Here is a 14950-nt window from a genome sequence, read left to right as displayed (position 1 = left end):
AGATGTTTCGACATCACCGATACCACAAACCTCACCTTGCGTCAATTTTGGAAGGAACATTTCGACATCGTCATATGCATCCGACTCATCGACCAAGTTTGGCAGGAGGTTACGAGGCGAACCTTGAATTCCTCGTGGAGGGAACTCTGGCCTGATGCTGTATCCGCCCAAGACTTCGAGGGAGTCAATGTGGGCGAAGCTGGTGCTGCAGATTCAGAAACAGTTGACGATCCCGAAACTGTTTTGGAACCAGATCTTGAGGAGATCGTTGCAATCGGCAAGTCCATGGGGCTGGTCGTCGACTAGGACGACATCAACGACCTTCTCGAGGAGCACCAAGAGGAGCTTACGACGGATGACCTGAAGGAGTTTGGAGGCCATGCAACATAACGTCGTTCAAGAGGAGTTCTCAAGCAGCGGCGAGGAGGAGGAGGACAACCCTATGACAACGGCAGAAATTAAGGATGTTCTAGCCGCTTTTCATAAAGTGCAATTGTTTGTAAAAAAATGACACCCCGAAAAGGCTCACACAGGTCGTATGCTTGCGCAGTTCGATGACGTTTGCCTGAGTCGTTTCAGGAACATTGTGAAAAGTAGGCAGAAGCAATCTTCCTTGGATAGTTATTTTTTAAAGAAGCCTTTAGTATTAGCAGGAGTAAGTAAAAAGGAAGAACCAAGTGATACTAAAAAACAGAAAGTTGAAAGTGGTGATGAAGTTGAAATTTTGTAAAAAGAAAAAAAAAAACACTACGTAACGTATAAAAAAGTAAAAAAAAAAAATACAAATCAAAAAAAGATTTTATTTTATTTTTTTTTTTTTTTAGTTTTTTTTGTAAAGTTAAGTGTTACAGTTTTGTTAATGTGTTTTGTAAATTTTAGTTTAGTTTTCCTTACATTTTTTTATGTTTCGTAAAGTTAAGTGTATGTACGTACGTACGTATCTGCCGTTTGTCCTCCTCCTCTGTCGCCACTTTCGGAGATAGCCTCACTCAAAAGGTAAGCTTCCACATTTTACTACATACATACAGTATTTCTTGTATACCATGTACACTAATACACTTTATTTACAGGTAGTTAGCAGTACGTTATTAATTTATGTATTGAATGGTCCAAATTGTTGTAGTATTTCATTGTTTATAGGTCAATTTAGCTTTATTATGAAATTTACGAGGGTGTTTTTGGAGGGCTTGGAACGGATTAGCCATTTTACATGTAAAATGTGGTCCAAGATACGAAAACCTCATGATACGAAAGGCGCCTTGGAACGGATTAATTTCGTATCTCGAGGTACCACTGTACTTAGAACCCACCCTCTAAAAATGTTTATAACTGTCTAATTTGAATGTGTAAACACCAATGTATCCCTAAAAATACCATCGTACATCAAATATACATTAAAATATCATCCTATTACTGTACACATTAATTTCTGAAATATCATTACAGTGGGTCCCCGTATTCGCGTTCTCTGGATTTGTGGATACGTGTGATGACATGGTGATTGGCGGTTAATGTCACTGCTTCTTCAAGGTGGTGAGGGCTTGATTATACGGCTCCAATGCCATATCAAGGATATTTCAAAACTTTAGGGAGTGTTCCATATGAGGATCCTGTCACAACAAACTCCTGAGCATCGTTGATCATTCTCCTAATTTGGGACAGGCATTCAAAAGTCAGGCACTCCTCCTCCTGCTCCTGTTCCTCTCAAGAACCTGGAGTGGCTTCTTCCTTGCTGGCAAACTTCATCAGTCTTCCAAATCCTGGTCTGTCAGGGTGTCTGATTGGGCATCAATGAGGGTGCTGACTTTATCCTCGGTGATATCGTCAAAGCCTTCACTATAAAGAATTCTCGCCAACTGGACCGCCTTATTAACGGCTGAATGCTGCATTTCCTCAGGAGAGAAGCCCGTATAATTATGGACATAGTCTGGTCCAGAATTTAATCCAGCATACTTTCAGGGTTTCCTTCTACCTGTCCTTCAGTGACCGATTGATGACAGACAGAAACAAGGCAATCATGAATTTGTGCCAACGCTCTTTCAGCGTAAATTCACTGTCATGGTCCATTGCATCAAAAGGTGCTGGAGGGAGTTCCTGGTGTTGAAGGCCTTGAAGGCACGGGTCACACCCTGGTCTATAGGCTGGAGGAGAGAGGTGGTGTTGGGAGGGAGGAACTTAAGCTGGACTCCCTTGTAATAAAGATCAAGAGGGTGGCCACCAGCATTGTCCAAAATTAGCAGCACCTTGAACTCCACGTCCAAGTCACCCACATATTACCTAACTTAAGGAATGAAGCTCTGGTGGAACCAGTACTCCGTAAGACTTTGGTGATCCAGGCTTTGGGATTATGCATCCAGAAGACATGGAGCAACCCCTTGTTCTTATTCTTGAGTGCCCTGGGGTTGCAGCCTTGTAAATAAGGCCTGGTTTTAGCATAAAACCAGCCGCATTCCCAGACATGGGGACGGCAACCCTATCCCTCTGTGCCTTGAAGCAAGAGGTTTTGGCTTCTTCCTTCATAAGGTACATCCGGGAAAGCATCTTCTTCCAGAACAGGCCAGTCTTGTTCACATTGAACACCTGTTCTGGGAGGTATCCTTTCTCCTGGATTATTTTCTTGAAGGCCTCAGGATATTTCCCGGCTGCCTCTTTGCTAGCTGATGCTGCTTCCCCATGTAGGGAAACAGACTAAATGAAACAGCTTCTGGAACCAGTGAAAGCATCCTTTGCTCGTCTGAAAACCTTGGGGAGCTGATGACGGTCCCAGTTCTCTCTCTTCCTCTTCATCTTCTTCAGGTGCAGGTTCATCAATGGCCAAGCATTCTAATTCCCTTTCTGCATCGCCTTCCTCTTCCTCTACGTTGCTGCTTCCGTACCAGTTGATAGGTGCTTGTAGAGCTGTCTCGCTTTCTTGCATACGATGTTGGAGTCAAGGGGCATGTTCTTCTTATGCCAGTCCTTGATCTGGTATGCAAGTGCAGATTCCATCCATACAATTGTTTTATCTCACACTGTCAACACTACTTTTGCTGTACCAAAGTAGGTGTACTTACATTTTTCTGATTTAACTTTTTTTTTTCTTAATGTATCTCACTGTGCTCTCATTTATATTAAAATGGTGGCCAACTGATGTGAAACTTTTGCCCTCCTTCAACATACTGAGAACTTTCACCTCATCAAGGTTTATGAGAGACTTCTTTCTTTTAGGTTATTTGCCAGAAGCCTTAGAAGGAGCAGGGCACTTTTAAAAAAAGTAATTTTCGGCATGATTCACACAGATATTTGTTGATATGTAAAACACAGCTTCACAATTACATCTGCGTATATCAGTAACTTTCTACGCAGTGAGGCTGATGAAGGAGAGATGCACAATACCAACAATTCCATCTTCATGAGATGGGACTTGGGTTTCAACCGATCAATGCCAAGTGTACAGCTAATAAGTGACAAGGAAAATGAATGCTGCTCCTGGATTGGCTGCTCTGCAGACGACAGCCAGTAGTGTGTTGAGTATCATTTGTCCAAGAAGACATCACAGCATCATAAGATTTGTTTATCTGCAGAAAGTTGGCTTGGGTGAAGCATCTTTTAAGAAAAACAAGTTATGTTTTTCAAATTTTGTGGTGCTTAACTTACTACAGAACTATAATATTTGAAAATTAATCAATCTTTTTTCATAAAAAAAAAATGTATTTAGTCATGAAAATATACTTAGTATGTACGTAAGGAAATAATGCGTACAGCAGATGAAAACATAACATTCCCTGCTATTCCCGATGGTTCGCATATTTTAGATGTGCTCTGCGTACTTATAGTATCATCCTAAAACACTTTATGTATGTATGTATAATATTTAGAAATCATCTTAAAACAAAAAACATAACAACTGGCTGCAAAAAATACAAACCCAGTGTCTTAAGAGTATCATGTAAGTCTTGACATCCAACGTCTTCCTTTAAGATGGTGATCTCCAACTGTACTTGAAAGGCCATAGAGGAGGAAAGACTTCATGGGCCTAATCTTGAATGACGTAAGGTTCCAATTTGCCTGATAGAGGTTGAGAGTAGAACTACATGGTTTAGAGATAGCCCGAGTTCCAATGAAGAGACTGAAACTCTACTATATAGCCTCCAATTAGAAGGTCTGGTATTTCCAGAACGATGGAATGGTTAATGTAGGAGCTAAAGATAACTGTAAATTTACTTCCAGAATGATGGAATGGTTAATGTAGGAGCTAAAGATAAATGTAACTTTATCATGTTTGCCAAACAGTGATTAGCAATCTTAGGACAGTCATGTCAATAACCACTATTTCAATGAACAGGAATGAATTTTCTCTCTCTACCAAGTCAGTCTCAGACTCAACTTCTTTCCTTACCTTTCAGATCTCTTCAGATTGAAAACATCACAGATCCTGCTTAAAATTGCCAGTGGCGGCTTCATCATGCTCAGCCATCATGGTATTTGTAATTTCTCTGTCTTGTGGTGTCCACAACTATGTTAAAGTTACTGAAGCTAGCCTTTTACTTTTCAGTATCCAAGATCCATTAAAGATCTGTGTCTGGAGTTACATATGCCTTTCTAATCTCCGAAGAAGAAAAGAAAATTCCCTTAAACTTCCAATGAAGTAATTCATATTTCCAGTTCTCCTCCAAATGGAATCAACCCAAGATGAAGAGAGGACGACAAACAGGAATATTTGTAATTAATGGTTCTTATTCAGTTCTCAAGTAGTACAGTGGAACATCTGCTCCAGAACGTCTGACGAGGTCCAAAATGTATGATATCCAAAAGTACATTTTATTGGGAATAAACACAGTTTTCCATACAGAAAACAACGAGAAATAAATATAAATGACTAATAAAATGAATAAATGAACATTTAACATCACTCTTGCCTTTTTGGAAGACTTGTTAGTGAATGGAAGACAAAGAGGAGGGGCGAGGGAGGAGGAGAGGTTATTGTTTGGAAGAGGAATCCCTCTCCAGGACTTCAGTTATCATGGATCTATCTGAGGTTACTTCTTTTTTTTACTAGCTCTACCTGGGGTTACTTCCCATCTTTGATTTTTACTGGCACCAGGACCAGCTTGAGAGTCACTGGACCCCTGTTGCACAACAGAGACATTTGTTTTTGGCCACTTTAAAATTTGCCCAAAGTGAAACTAAGCATTGTCAATAAACATGTTGGAGACAAAGATTACACCATCTTTGTTGGGGTGATTATTCTCCACAATTTTTTTTACGTCACTCCACTTAGAAAACGTGCTGCAGTAGGCACATTACCCCCTCTCTCTTCCTCCTCCTCTGATTCCTCATCTGCTGTCTGCTGCTGTTCCTGCTGAAGACCTTGCAGCTCTTCAGTGGTTAGCTCTTACCTGTGGGCATCCAGTAACTCTTCCACACTTTTGCCACTCACATCCAAGCTCTAGGACTTCCCCAGACACACAACAGATTCCACAACAGGCATAGGGTCGTCAGGGTCAGCCTCAAATCCTTCAAAATCCTTCTTGAGGTAATATTCTGACCACAATTTTCTCCAAGCACAGTTCATTGTCCTGGAGGTCACTTCCTGCCAAGCCTTATCTATAAGGTTCATGCAATTGAAGATAATGAACTGTTCCTACCAGAATGCTCTTAGGGGCAATTCAGTGTCTGAGGTAACTTTAAAGCACCTTTGAAACAGTGACTTTGTATAGTTTCTTGAGGTTTGAAATGATCTCTTGGTCTATGGGCTTGATCAAAGGAGTGGTATTAGGGGGCAAGAACTTCACCGTGATAAATCTAAATTCATCTAGCAACTGGTCTTCCAAGCCGAGAGCATTGTCCATTACCAGGAGGCACTTGAGTGGCAATTCATTTTCCTGGAGGTATTTTTTTCACACTTGGGCCAAACAATTCATTGACCTACTCAATGAAAATTTGCCTCGTGACCCAAACCTTTTTGTTAGCCTTCCACATCACAGGCAGTCTATTCTTAATAACATTTATTTCTTGAACACTCAGGAAGTTTCAGTGATACACCACAGGGGCCTCACTTTGAAATCCTCACTGGCATTCCTGCAGAACAAGAGAGTTAGCCTATCTTTCATAGGTTTGTGTCCTGACAATGAACTTTCCTCCTGCATGATGTAGGTCATTGGCATTTTTTTTTTTTGGAGACCTGTTTCATCACAATTGAAGACTTGTTGAGGGAGGAATCCTTCAGCCTTTAAATATTCTTTGAATTCATCAAAGAATTCTTTAGTGGCACATTTGTCAGAACTCATAGCCTCCCCATGCCTTACGACACTATGTAAGCCCATTCCCTTTTTGAATTTTTCAAACCAGCCTCTGCTGATCTTAAAATCACTAACAGAAGCACTTGTTGTAGGCCTTTTCTTACTGAGATCAGTATGCAACATCCTTGCCTTTTCACAAATTATTGTTTCTGACACTATCTCCCGCTAACGGTCTTTCGTTGATCCACACCAACAGCTTATTGACATTTTCGACCAATTGAGATTTCTTTTTTGTTAAAGATGTTACCCCTTTCACAACATCAGCTGCCTTGATTTCTTTTTTCTTCACTAGAATGCAGCTGATTGTTAAAACAGACATGCCACACATTCTAGTGAGATCAGCCATGTGTACACCACTTTCATACTTTGCTACAAGTTCTTTCTTGAATTCTATAGTGTTTCTCATATTTTTAAAAGAAGGGCTGGCATTCGGAACTTTCTTTGGCCTCATGATGGTTTGTATTTAGCAGCTGCACTCAAATAAAAAGCACAAAACACAAAGAACACATGGGGTGATGCAGAATACTAATGTGCAAGTTGATGCTCATTCAACGAGAAAAATAGGCAGAATGGATTACGCGAGAACATGGGATGCTTTGGTTAGGGTGCTCAGTACAGGACCTAGTCATGAGGTGGGCTCTGAAAGGAGCATTTCTGGGTGAATGAAATCCGAGAATATGTATGAAACCAATGAAATCCAGGACTATGTATGAAACCAGTCAAAATTTCATCAGAAAAAAAGTCTACAAAAACCTAATCGTATGAAAACCAGGGGTGTATGAAATCCAAGGTTTGAGTGTAACTGGCTTACTAAAATCCCTGTAGTCAACCTAGAGATCTTTTATTATTATCCTGAACATCAGAAACTCCAAGCAGAGAAAGGAAGCAAGATGGAGAGTTGAAAGCAGGTCTGTTCCTGGCACACTGCACCAATACAATTGACCCTACCTGCATTTCACACACTCACTAAAAAGAAGTGCCCTATTCTTAAATGACTTCTCTTTCTTGTGCACAAATGAAAAGATGGGGCTAGAGTCCTGAATACTAGAGATGAGATCTTAGCATGGCTCTGGCCAAGGTTCTTCTGCTCCAAATTCCAGTTACTAAGAGGAGAAATCATCATGAAAGCTTGAACAGTTCCACTGATGAAAGCTGGAGTGGCTTTGGCTGCAGGTCTGGTCATCAGGTCTGTGCAAGGGTAATCATTTTGGTGCAGATATGCAATGTTAGACTAGGCTAGCCTAATGGCCTTCATAATCTTTATGAATGATTCACATATGCAAATATAATGCATATTTATCTTAAAGATTGAGAATTATCTATCTTGTGATAAATTTTCAAGTGAAGTAATACCTATAGAACATTGTTCCCATACAATTCATGAAGTAATTATTCTAGTTTGCTAAGTTAGCTGCTCTTTTAATTTGCACACTCTTGTTATAGCACCTTAGCACCTACAACAACAGTTCAAGAAGTATTTTCTAGTCCAAAGATTCTAACAAAAAAGCAACTTACATTATCACAATCATCCCTACTTTAATATCTATTTTCAGAATTCCTCTATCAAAGCTTAAGCAGATACAAAAGTTTCTAAATACAGGCAGTCCCTAGGTTACGATTGACTCAGCTTATGCTGTTCTGAGGTTACAACACTCTTCAAATACATTTATCTAAAATGGTTTCTGGGCTACAACGTATGTTCCGGGTTTACAATGCCCATCCAACGGAAGAAATATGGCTCCAAAACGGCAGAATGGTAATAATTTGGAGCTTTTTGTTATAAAAACTCAACAACAAAAATACAGGTTATGTTATTCTCAAGACACCCAAAGGATTAAAAATAAGGTTTTCTTATGATTTTCAATGATGTCTCAGTTTATTCTGATTTTCAGCTTACACAGCATTCGGTGCTAGAACAGAATCCTGAAGTCTGCTGCAATGCCATTTTAATTATGTTCTTTGGTTGCAGTTCTATTTTTCTCTGTAAAGCTGAATAAAATTAATTCATCAACTAGTGTACTGTACCTTAATTCAGTTTAGGATAATGTTCTTCCATTATCTATCCCGTTCCTAACCTCTCTATGAATGAACTTTGTTGTATACTCATATGTTAACTCTGCAAAATCAACATTTCCATAATCTGGCAATTTTAAGATTACCTTTATGTATTTTCATTTTATGTATGATGATACTATCTGGTTGGTTTGGATACCTCTGGTTACTGCATACGTAGTTTGGTTTCAGTGCTTCCAAGTGTCCTATCCTTTCCATCACTTGATCTAAACCTACTTTAAACTTCATAAAGATGTATAAGAATTTTGAAACTGAACAGCTCAAATCTACCAGAATTTTGGAAAAAAAATACAAAGTAGCTTGGCATATTTTTTAAAAAGCTCAGTGTTATTCTTGCCAAACCAGCTCCTTACTTGACATTTATCCATTCTTCTATCAAGTGCCATTCCCATATCTGGAAGATGGCAGCCACACAAATACCATTCCTAATGTAAAGATGAATCAGCATTTTCATGTCATCAATACCACTACTTCTACTTCCAGTCTGGATTGAAATTCTATATAAAGGTTGCCCACTCTCCTCACTACTGGTCATGCTTTTGAAAGCATCTTGTTTGTATGCTTCCTCACTTGTTCTTAAGGCATCAAGCTCTGCATCTCATATTAAGTGGGTAACCTACTGCCTTCCTATATGTTTTCTGAACTTTCATCTGCTTTTCCTCAAGTGGTAGATTTGTCAAAAACCTACACAAATGTTCCATTTTCTGTAAGTACCTTCACTTTATTTCAGCAGCTATGCCAAAATCTGGCGCTCTGTTATCATGAAGGCAAATTTTGTTACAATCTAAATGCTGGAAAAAAAAATACCTACCATGAGCAAATTAAAAGGTATAGTACCATACTGCAAAGAATACTCATAGAAAATAATTATCATTTTACATACTGACAGACAACATAGATCATCATGTACTAGCTTCCTTTAAAGCTCCTGTTCAACATAATGAAGAATGTAAACTTTTCTAGTATAATAGATATTTCTCTCAAAAGTAATAGATGAGTATTTTATAACTTAACAAAAAACTTATCAGCAGAAATTAAATACCAATAAGCAATTGGAGAAAGACTGAGGTTACAACTACAGTGCTTACCAAGGCCTTATTCAGTGGTCACTGCTATCTTTGCTGAAAGTCAAAAAGTGCCTATTGGTCCAAAAATTAATTTATTACCCAAATAACTCAGGCCACTTAGTAATATTGCTGCTCATGATACTAAGTAAACATAAGCTTTATACCTAATGTAAATTAAGTTAATAAGCATCTCTCAAAACTTCAAGACCCAGTAAAATTGCACTGGCGTGGGACTATCTAAGCTTTAATGGAAAAAATAGCATAGCCTGCACAATATGCTAATGCAAAATCCCCCTCCCACCTCCCACCCCCACAACAACCATGAAAAACCAAACAATAGCTTTTTTCAGTTTTCTTCTAAAGGTGGAAAAAGAAACCCACAAGATTACCGAGTTTAACTTGTTTAGTACTTGTAAGTATTTACATGGTATTTTACTTAAAACTCTAGTACTTTCAGGCCCTAACTGTGGCCCTTTCTCAAGTTAGGGCCTGAAAGTACTCGAGTTTTAAGTAAAATACCATGTAAATACTTACAAGTAAACAAGTTATACTCGGTAATCTTGTGGGTTTCTTTTAACCCTGAAAAACGTGCCTAAAGAGTAAATTACATATCCAATTTTCCTTAAATTATGAACTTAGTCTATTTCAAAGATAAAGCAACTCAAGTATTTGACATATATGTGCTGTTTAATACAAACAGACAAGATCCATTACAGAGAATGTGTACCCATTAAAAAAAAAAAAAAAAGATAAACATATAAACACAAAATAATACATATGTAGAAGCATTTCTGAAGTTAAATATAATGATCATGAGGAATATACATGAGAAGGACAGAGCACCAGCATGCAACAGGTAGTACTAATAATACAAGTACAATTTCAAATACGAAACAATTTACGTATTATGAAAAACAATGTGCCCAATCAGCCCTTCATTCCTCGCTTACCCAGGTTGAAAAATGGGTATGCCTTTCCTCTCTTCCTTCTCACTACTCAGGCTGGACTGTTTGCGGTAAAATACAGACTGGCCTAAACGGTACCCATCAAAGGAACCTGGGGGAGTGTCCAGCTCCGATACATCCCGCAGGGAGCTTGTGGAATCAGAGGGGGAGCGAGCGAATAGCCCACTACTGAAGTCAACCAGGTATTTGGGCGAACTGCAGTAACAAGACAAGAGTCCATGCTAAGCTCACCAAGATTACAAGCAGTTGCAAATATTAAAAAAAAATCTTGAATGATACTGTACTGAATTTTATGTCATTTATATAAACTAATTTCACCAATAAAAAGTATGAAATGTAAATAAAATACTGTGGATCAGTCACACAATCCAGCACAAATCATTTTTCATACATCCAGAATCCATAAGAAGATTCATTCAAGATTTTTCTCCTTGGTTTAAACTGCATAAAGCATGCATAAAAGCCTACCAACCATTTATTATCAAAGAAGTAAACTGTGATGGGATCCTGTTCACAGCCAACCTGTTCACTTAATCTTATGAGTGTATATAATATTCTACTTAAAAGATGCTCAAGTGCAGAATGATTAAGGTTAAACATTATGTATTGCATAATAAGTTAGTATTCTATAATAAACTAGTACCATACAGAACTAAAAATAAATTTAAACAAGTTCCAGTCAATGAGCATCGACTTGAAAGAAAAGCTCAGACTATTCTAATTTCTTTGGGAAAAATGAGGTCCAAAACTCTTTCATCTAGAAAAGGATCCAATATCTACAGTCATTAATTCTCTATTACTCAATGGTGAAAAAAGGTAGGTGTGTTGTAAAATGTCACTGGCAATGGAGACGTTTTCCATCTATATTAAATTAATTGGAATAAAGCAGTTTATGTATCCACCAACAACATACAGTATTGTGATAATGGTTTGACATTCTGGAATACAGTGAAAAGTATGGGATACAGTAGCTGTGGAAAGTGCATAAATAATATGTAGTGGTATAAAATGGAAAAACTGTAGTTAAGTTACATGAAATATACTTAATATAAAACTTTACAGAGTTTTTGAGCAAAACAGAATAATTTGTAGCTTTTATTCATAAATCATGCATAATGGAGTCATTTTCTAAGATTTCATGGATAATACAATGGTCATCTGTTTCATCACATGAAACCCTAAGTGTCCTGACATGCTGAAATAAAATAAAATAATTCATCACTTCTGCACTGAAAATACAAATGTAATGTAGCGTTACTGACAGCTGATTTTCAAAAGCAATGCCTTGAAATCAGGTCAAAATCCTTGACTCAGTAACCTTACCCCTAATAAACTATGTATAGCTTAAGGCTCATTTTCTCAGGTGATCTTTATTTGTAAAATCCTACAATAAAACCAATTCTGCCTGGGAGACAGTCTGTCAAATTTTTCTTAACTAGAGCACTAAAAAGTTGAGCTGCATGCTTCTCTATACTACTTTGCATCTTGAGACGTTTACTCTCTAAGATCAAATATGCTTATCAGCCACTGATACTGCAAAACTTCTTAATAAAAGAGAAAAATACACCTACTTATTAGTTGCTGAAGTATCTTTCCTTATCAAACAACATGGGCTATTACAATTTTAAAAATGACCCAGTGTAACTTACTTTTTTGTGTAAATTTCATATAAAATATTTTATCATCAAACTAATACTAAGGTTACTTAGAATCTAAATCAAGGGCAAATGCTGCTTTAAAACAATGTGACAACCCCTTGAAAACTATAAACATCACACAGAAAGGTTTTTAAAAATCAGATGATCAATATAATTAATAAAAATTACACACACTGTAATGACAAACTGTGTACTGCTTTTTTGTTTTGTACTGTATATGACTACCACAAAACCAGAAGTCCATTAGTCCTCAAAATATTGGTGCTATTTCTATACTTGAAGAATGAAGAATTCTTATAATCACATGGGCGGCCATGTCCTTTTATTACTCTTCTGGAGGGAGTACAGTATAGACTGAATTGTTGTGGAATGATGAATCTGAGTCCAAAACACCATATGTATTTAAAGTTTGTCAGATCACTGTAAGAGTTCACACTTTTGTGTCTTAGTGAAAAAAGAATGGGCTTTGCATCCATCAAACGTTATATTCACACAAAGTGCAAAATTTTGCCTTACTGCAGCTTATCCCTTGAATACATAAATATACAACTGATTAAGCATTTTCCAAAATTACAATACTGTTGTCTTGTTTTGTTATGGAAGGATAAATTTCCAAAGTGGGGAAAATAACCATCTTGCACACAACCTATTTCATATAGTACACATATTCTCAATTCTCTCTCTGTTTGTTATTTTTTTTAAGTTAAAGTACAGTACTTACATTTTTCCTCCTTCCTACTAATTCTTTTTGTTACTTTGTATCTCTGTTCCTCCAATTATTCTTCAAGTTTTTATTATTGTGCCAAGTTTTTCAATTGTATTATTTTATTAGTTATGTACACGACCACTACCAAGCAAGGCGCTTGAGCTTGGTATCTTCGAAATCTCTTCAAAATTAATTAAGACTAAGGCAGCCTATTCCCAGTTAACAACCTCTTCTGTTTTTCCACTTGGGCGGAGTACCTATAGATTTGAAAGGGTTGCACTCTCTTTCCCAAAAATTACAAGATATTTTTCATAAAAATTTAAATTGTCTGTTCCTCACCAAGTGTAAATCCACTGACAAATCAGTTTCCAAAGTAAGAGAAGTCAGGAAATTTGAGCTTCCAAGAGTGTGTTTGACCATTCTACACCAGAACCTCCTAATAGGCATGACTTTGTGTTTATTCTTTCTCATTCTGAAGCCTTGAGAGACAGGATTTTTTATTTATTCTCTCTCACTCTGCTTAGCAATCTTCTGCTACTGATGCTCCCAACCTCTGATACTTTGTCTGAATCAAAATTTCCCCTCCTCCTGTACCTCGGCTGATGATATATCTCCAACCACTTCCCTTTGACTAAGTTCTTTTGTAAACTCAATTTACATCTAGGTAGTTTATTCCTCCTAATAATGCTCTTAACACCGAAAACTTAATCAATTCTTATCACCACTTTTCCTAAAGTCTTACTTTAACAACTGAGCAACTTTAGTCATACTCAGTTTTCCAAACTACTGTATCATCTGAGATCTGGTTGTTTTAAGAGTAGAAAGTTACATATGATGGTAGACAAAAAAATCTCCTATTCCTCAACACTCCACTGAAGATAGAATAGTTCCCTACCATGAAAGCAGAGTTATTGAATAAGTTTTTTACTAGTGTTTTCATAATTGAAGAGACTACCCAATACTGGAACCTGCTATTAAATATGAAGGGGCAGAACTGTTGGACAAAATAACATTCACAGAAGAGCGACATTAAAAAGAAAATAGACAAACTCAAGTTCAAATCTCCTGGCCCAGATAGGATTCATCCAAGAGAAATTAAAGAGCTAAAAGAGGAGATAGTTCCTCACCTATATAAACTCTACAGAAAAAGGGCAGAACAAAGACAGGCACCAAAAGGATGGAAACTGGGTAATGTGCCCCCAGTTTATAAATGTTGGTCGTTTGTAAGATTTTTTAGTCCATAGTTGCAGATAAAATTGTGGATCACATTGACGGAAACAACTTGTTGCTAAACAGCCAACACAGTTTCAGACAAAATAGATCCTGCCTATCAAACCTCTTGGAATTTTTTCATAACATGCTTGGTATTTACAACAGTAGTAGAGCAATAAGTATACTCTACTTAGATTTCCAAAAGGCCTTTGACAAAGTTCCACACAAGAAACTAATGAGAAAAGTTAGAGCTTTAGGAATTGTTGGAGAAATAGCAAACTGGATCAAAGACTAGCTATCTTGCAGAAAACAGAGAGTTGTAATAAATAGTGAAGAATTAGAATGGGCAGATGTAACAAGCGGAGTTCCTCAGGGTTCTGTCCTTGGCCATCTCTTGTTTTTTTATATACATTAATGATAATGATGTAGGCTTAACTAGCAGGATAGCCAAATTTTCAGATGAAACCAAACAAGGTGTAAATGCAGCAGACCCAAATATAGTGGAAAGTTTAAGAAACGATCTAATGAAAATAGGAGTGGTCAAAAAGATGGCAAATGCCTTTTAACTTGGATCAGTGTAAAGTTTTACAAATAGGAACAAACAACCGTCATGACAGCTACATGCTGCTTGGGAATGACATAAATAGTGAAGAACAAGAGGAGGACCTTGGAGACATTATCATCAAGGAATTAAAAACCACAAAACAGAGCATAAAAGCTGAAAAGAAGGCACAGAAACTAGTGGGATACATAAAGAGGCAGTTCAAATACAGAAACTAAGAAACAGTGCTGCAGGTCTACACATCAATAGTGAGACCTCATTTTGAATATGCAGTACAGTTTTGGTCATCAAAACTAAGAAAGGACATAATTCCATCCATCAGGCAAATAGGTTACCAAAGACGACTAGAGAGCTTGAAACTTATATGGCTAAGAAACATAACAATTGTGAGGACAATAAAAAAATTTAAAATACTGAAATGCATAA

The 14950-nt window shown here is 37.4% G+C and overlaps 1 protein-coding gene across 14 annotated transcripts in view; it reads right to left on the bottom strand.

Annotated features, from left to right (window-relative positions):
- LOC135198187 (oxidation resistance protein 1-like) overlaps positions 1-14950 on the bottom strand; it is a 1642352-nt gene that overhangs the window by 184353 nt on the left and 1443049 nt on the right. For 13 of the 14 annotated variants that reach the window (XM_064225746.1, XM_064225738.1, XM_064225737.1 and 10 more), the window contains one exon: positions 10372-10581. The exons of the other annotated variant lie outside the window; for it this stretch is intronic. In XM_064225746.1, coding sequence (XP_064081816.1) covers positions 10372-10581 — 210 coding nt within the window. The remainder of the gene's footprint in view (positions 1-10371; positions 10582-14950) is intronic. 14 annotated transcript variants of the gene reach the window in all.

This window comes from Macrobrachium nipponense, chromosome 21 (genome assembly GCF_015104395.2).
Source record: "Macrobrachium nipponense isolate FS-2020 chromosome 21, ASM1510439v2, whole genome shotgun sequence".
Lineage (NCBI taxonomy): Eukaryota > Metazoa > Arthropoda > Malacostraca > Decapoda > Palaemonidae > Macrobrachium > Macrobrachium nipponense.
This window is presented reverse-complemented; position numbering and strand designations above follow the sequence as displayed.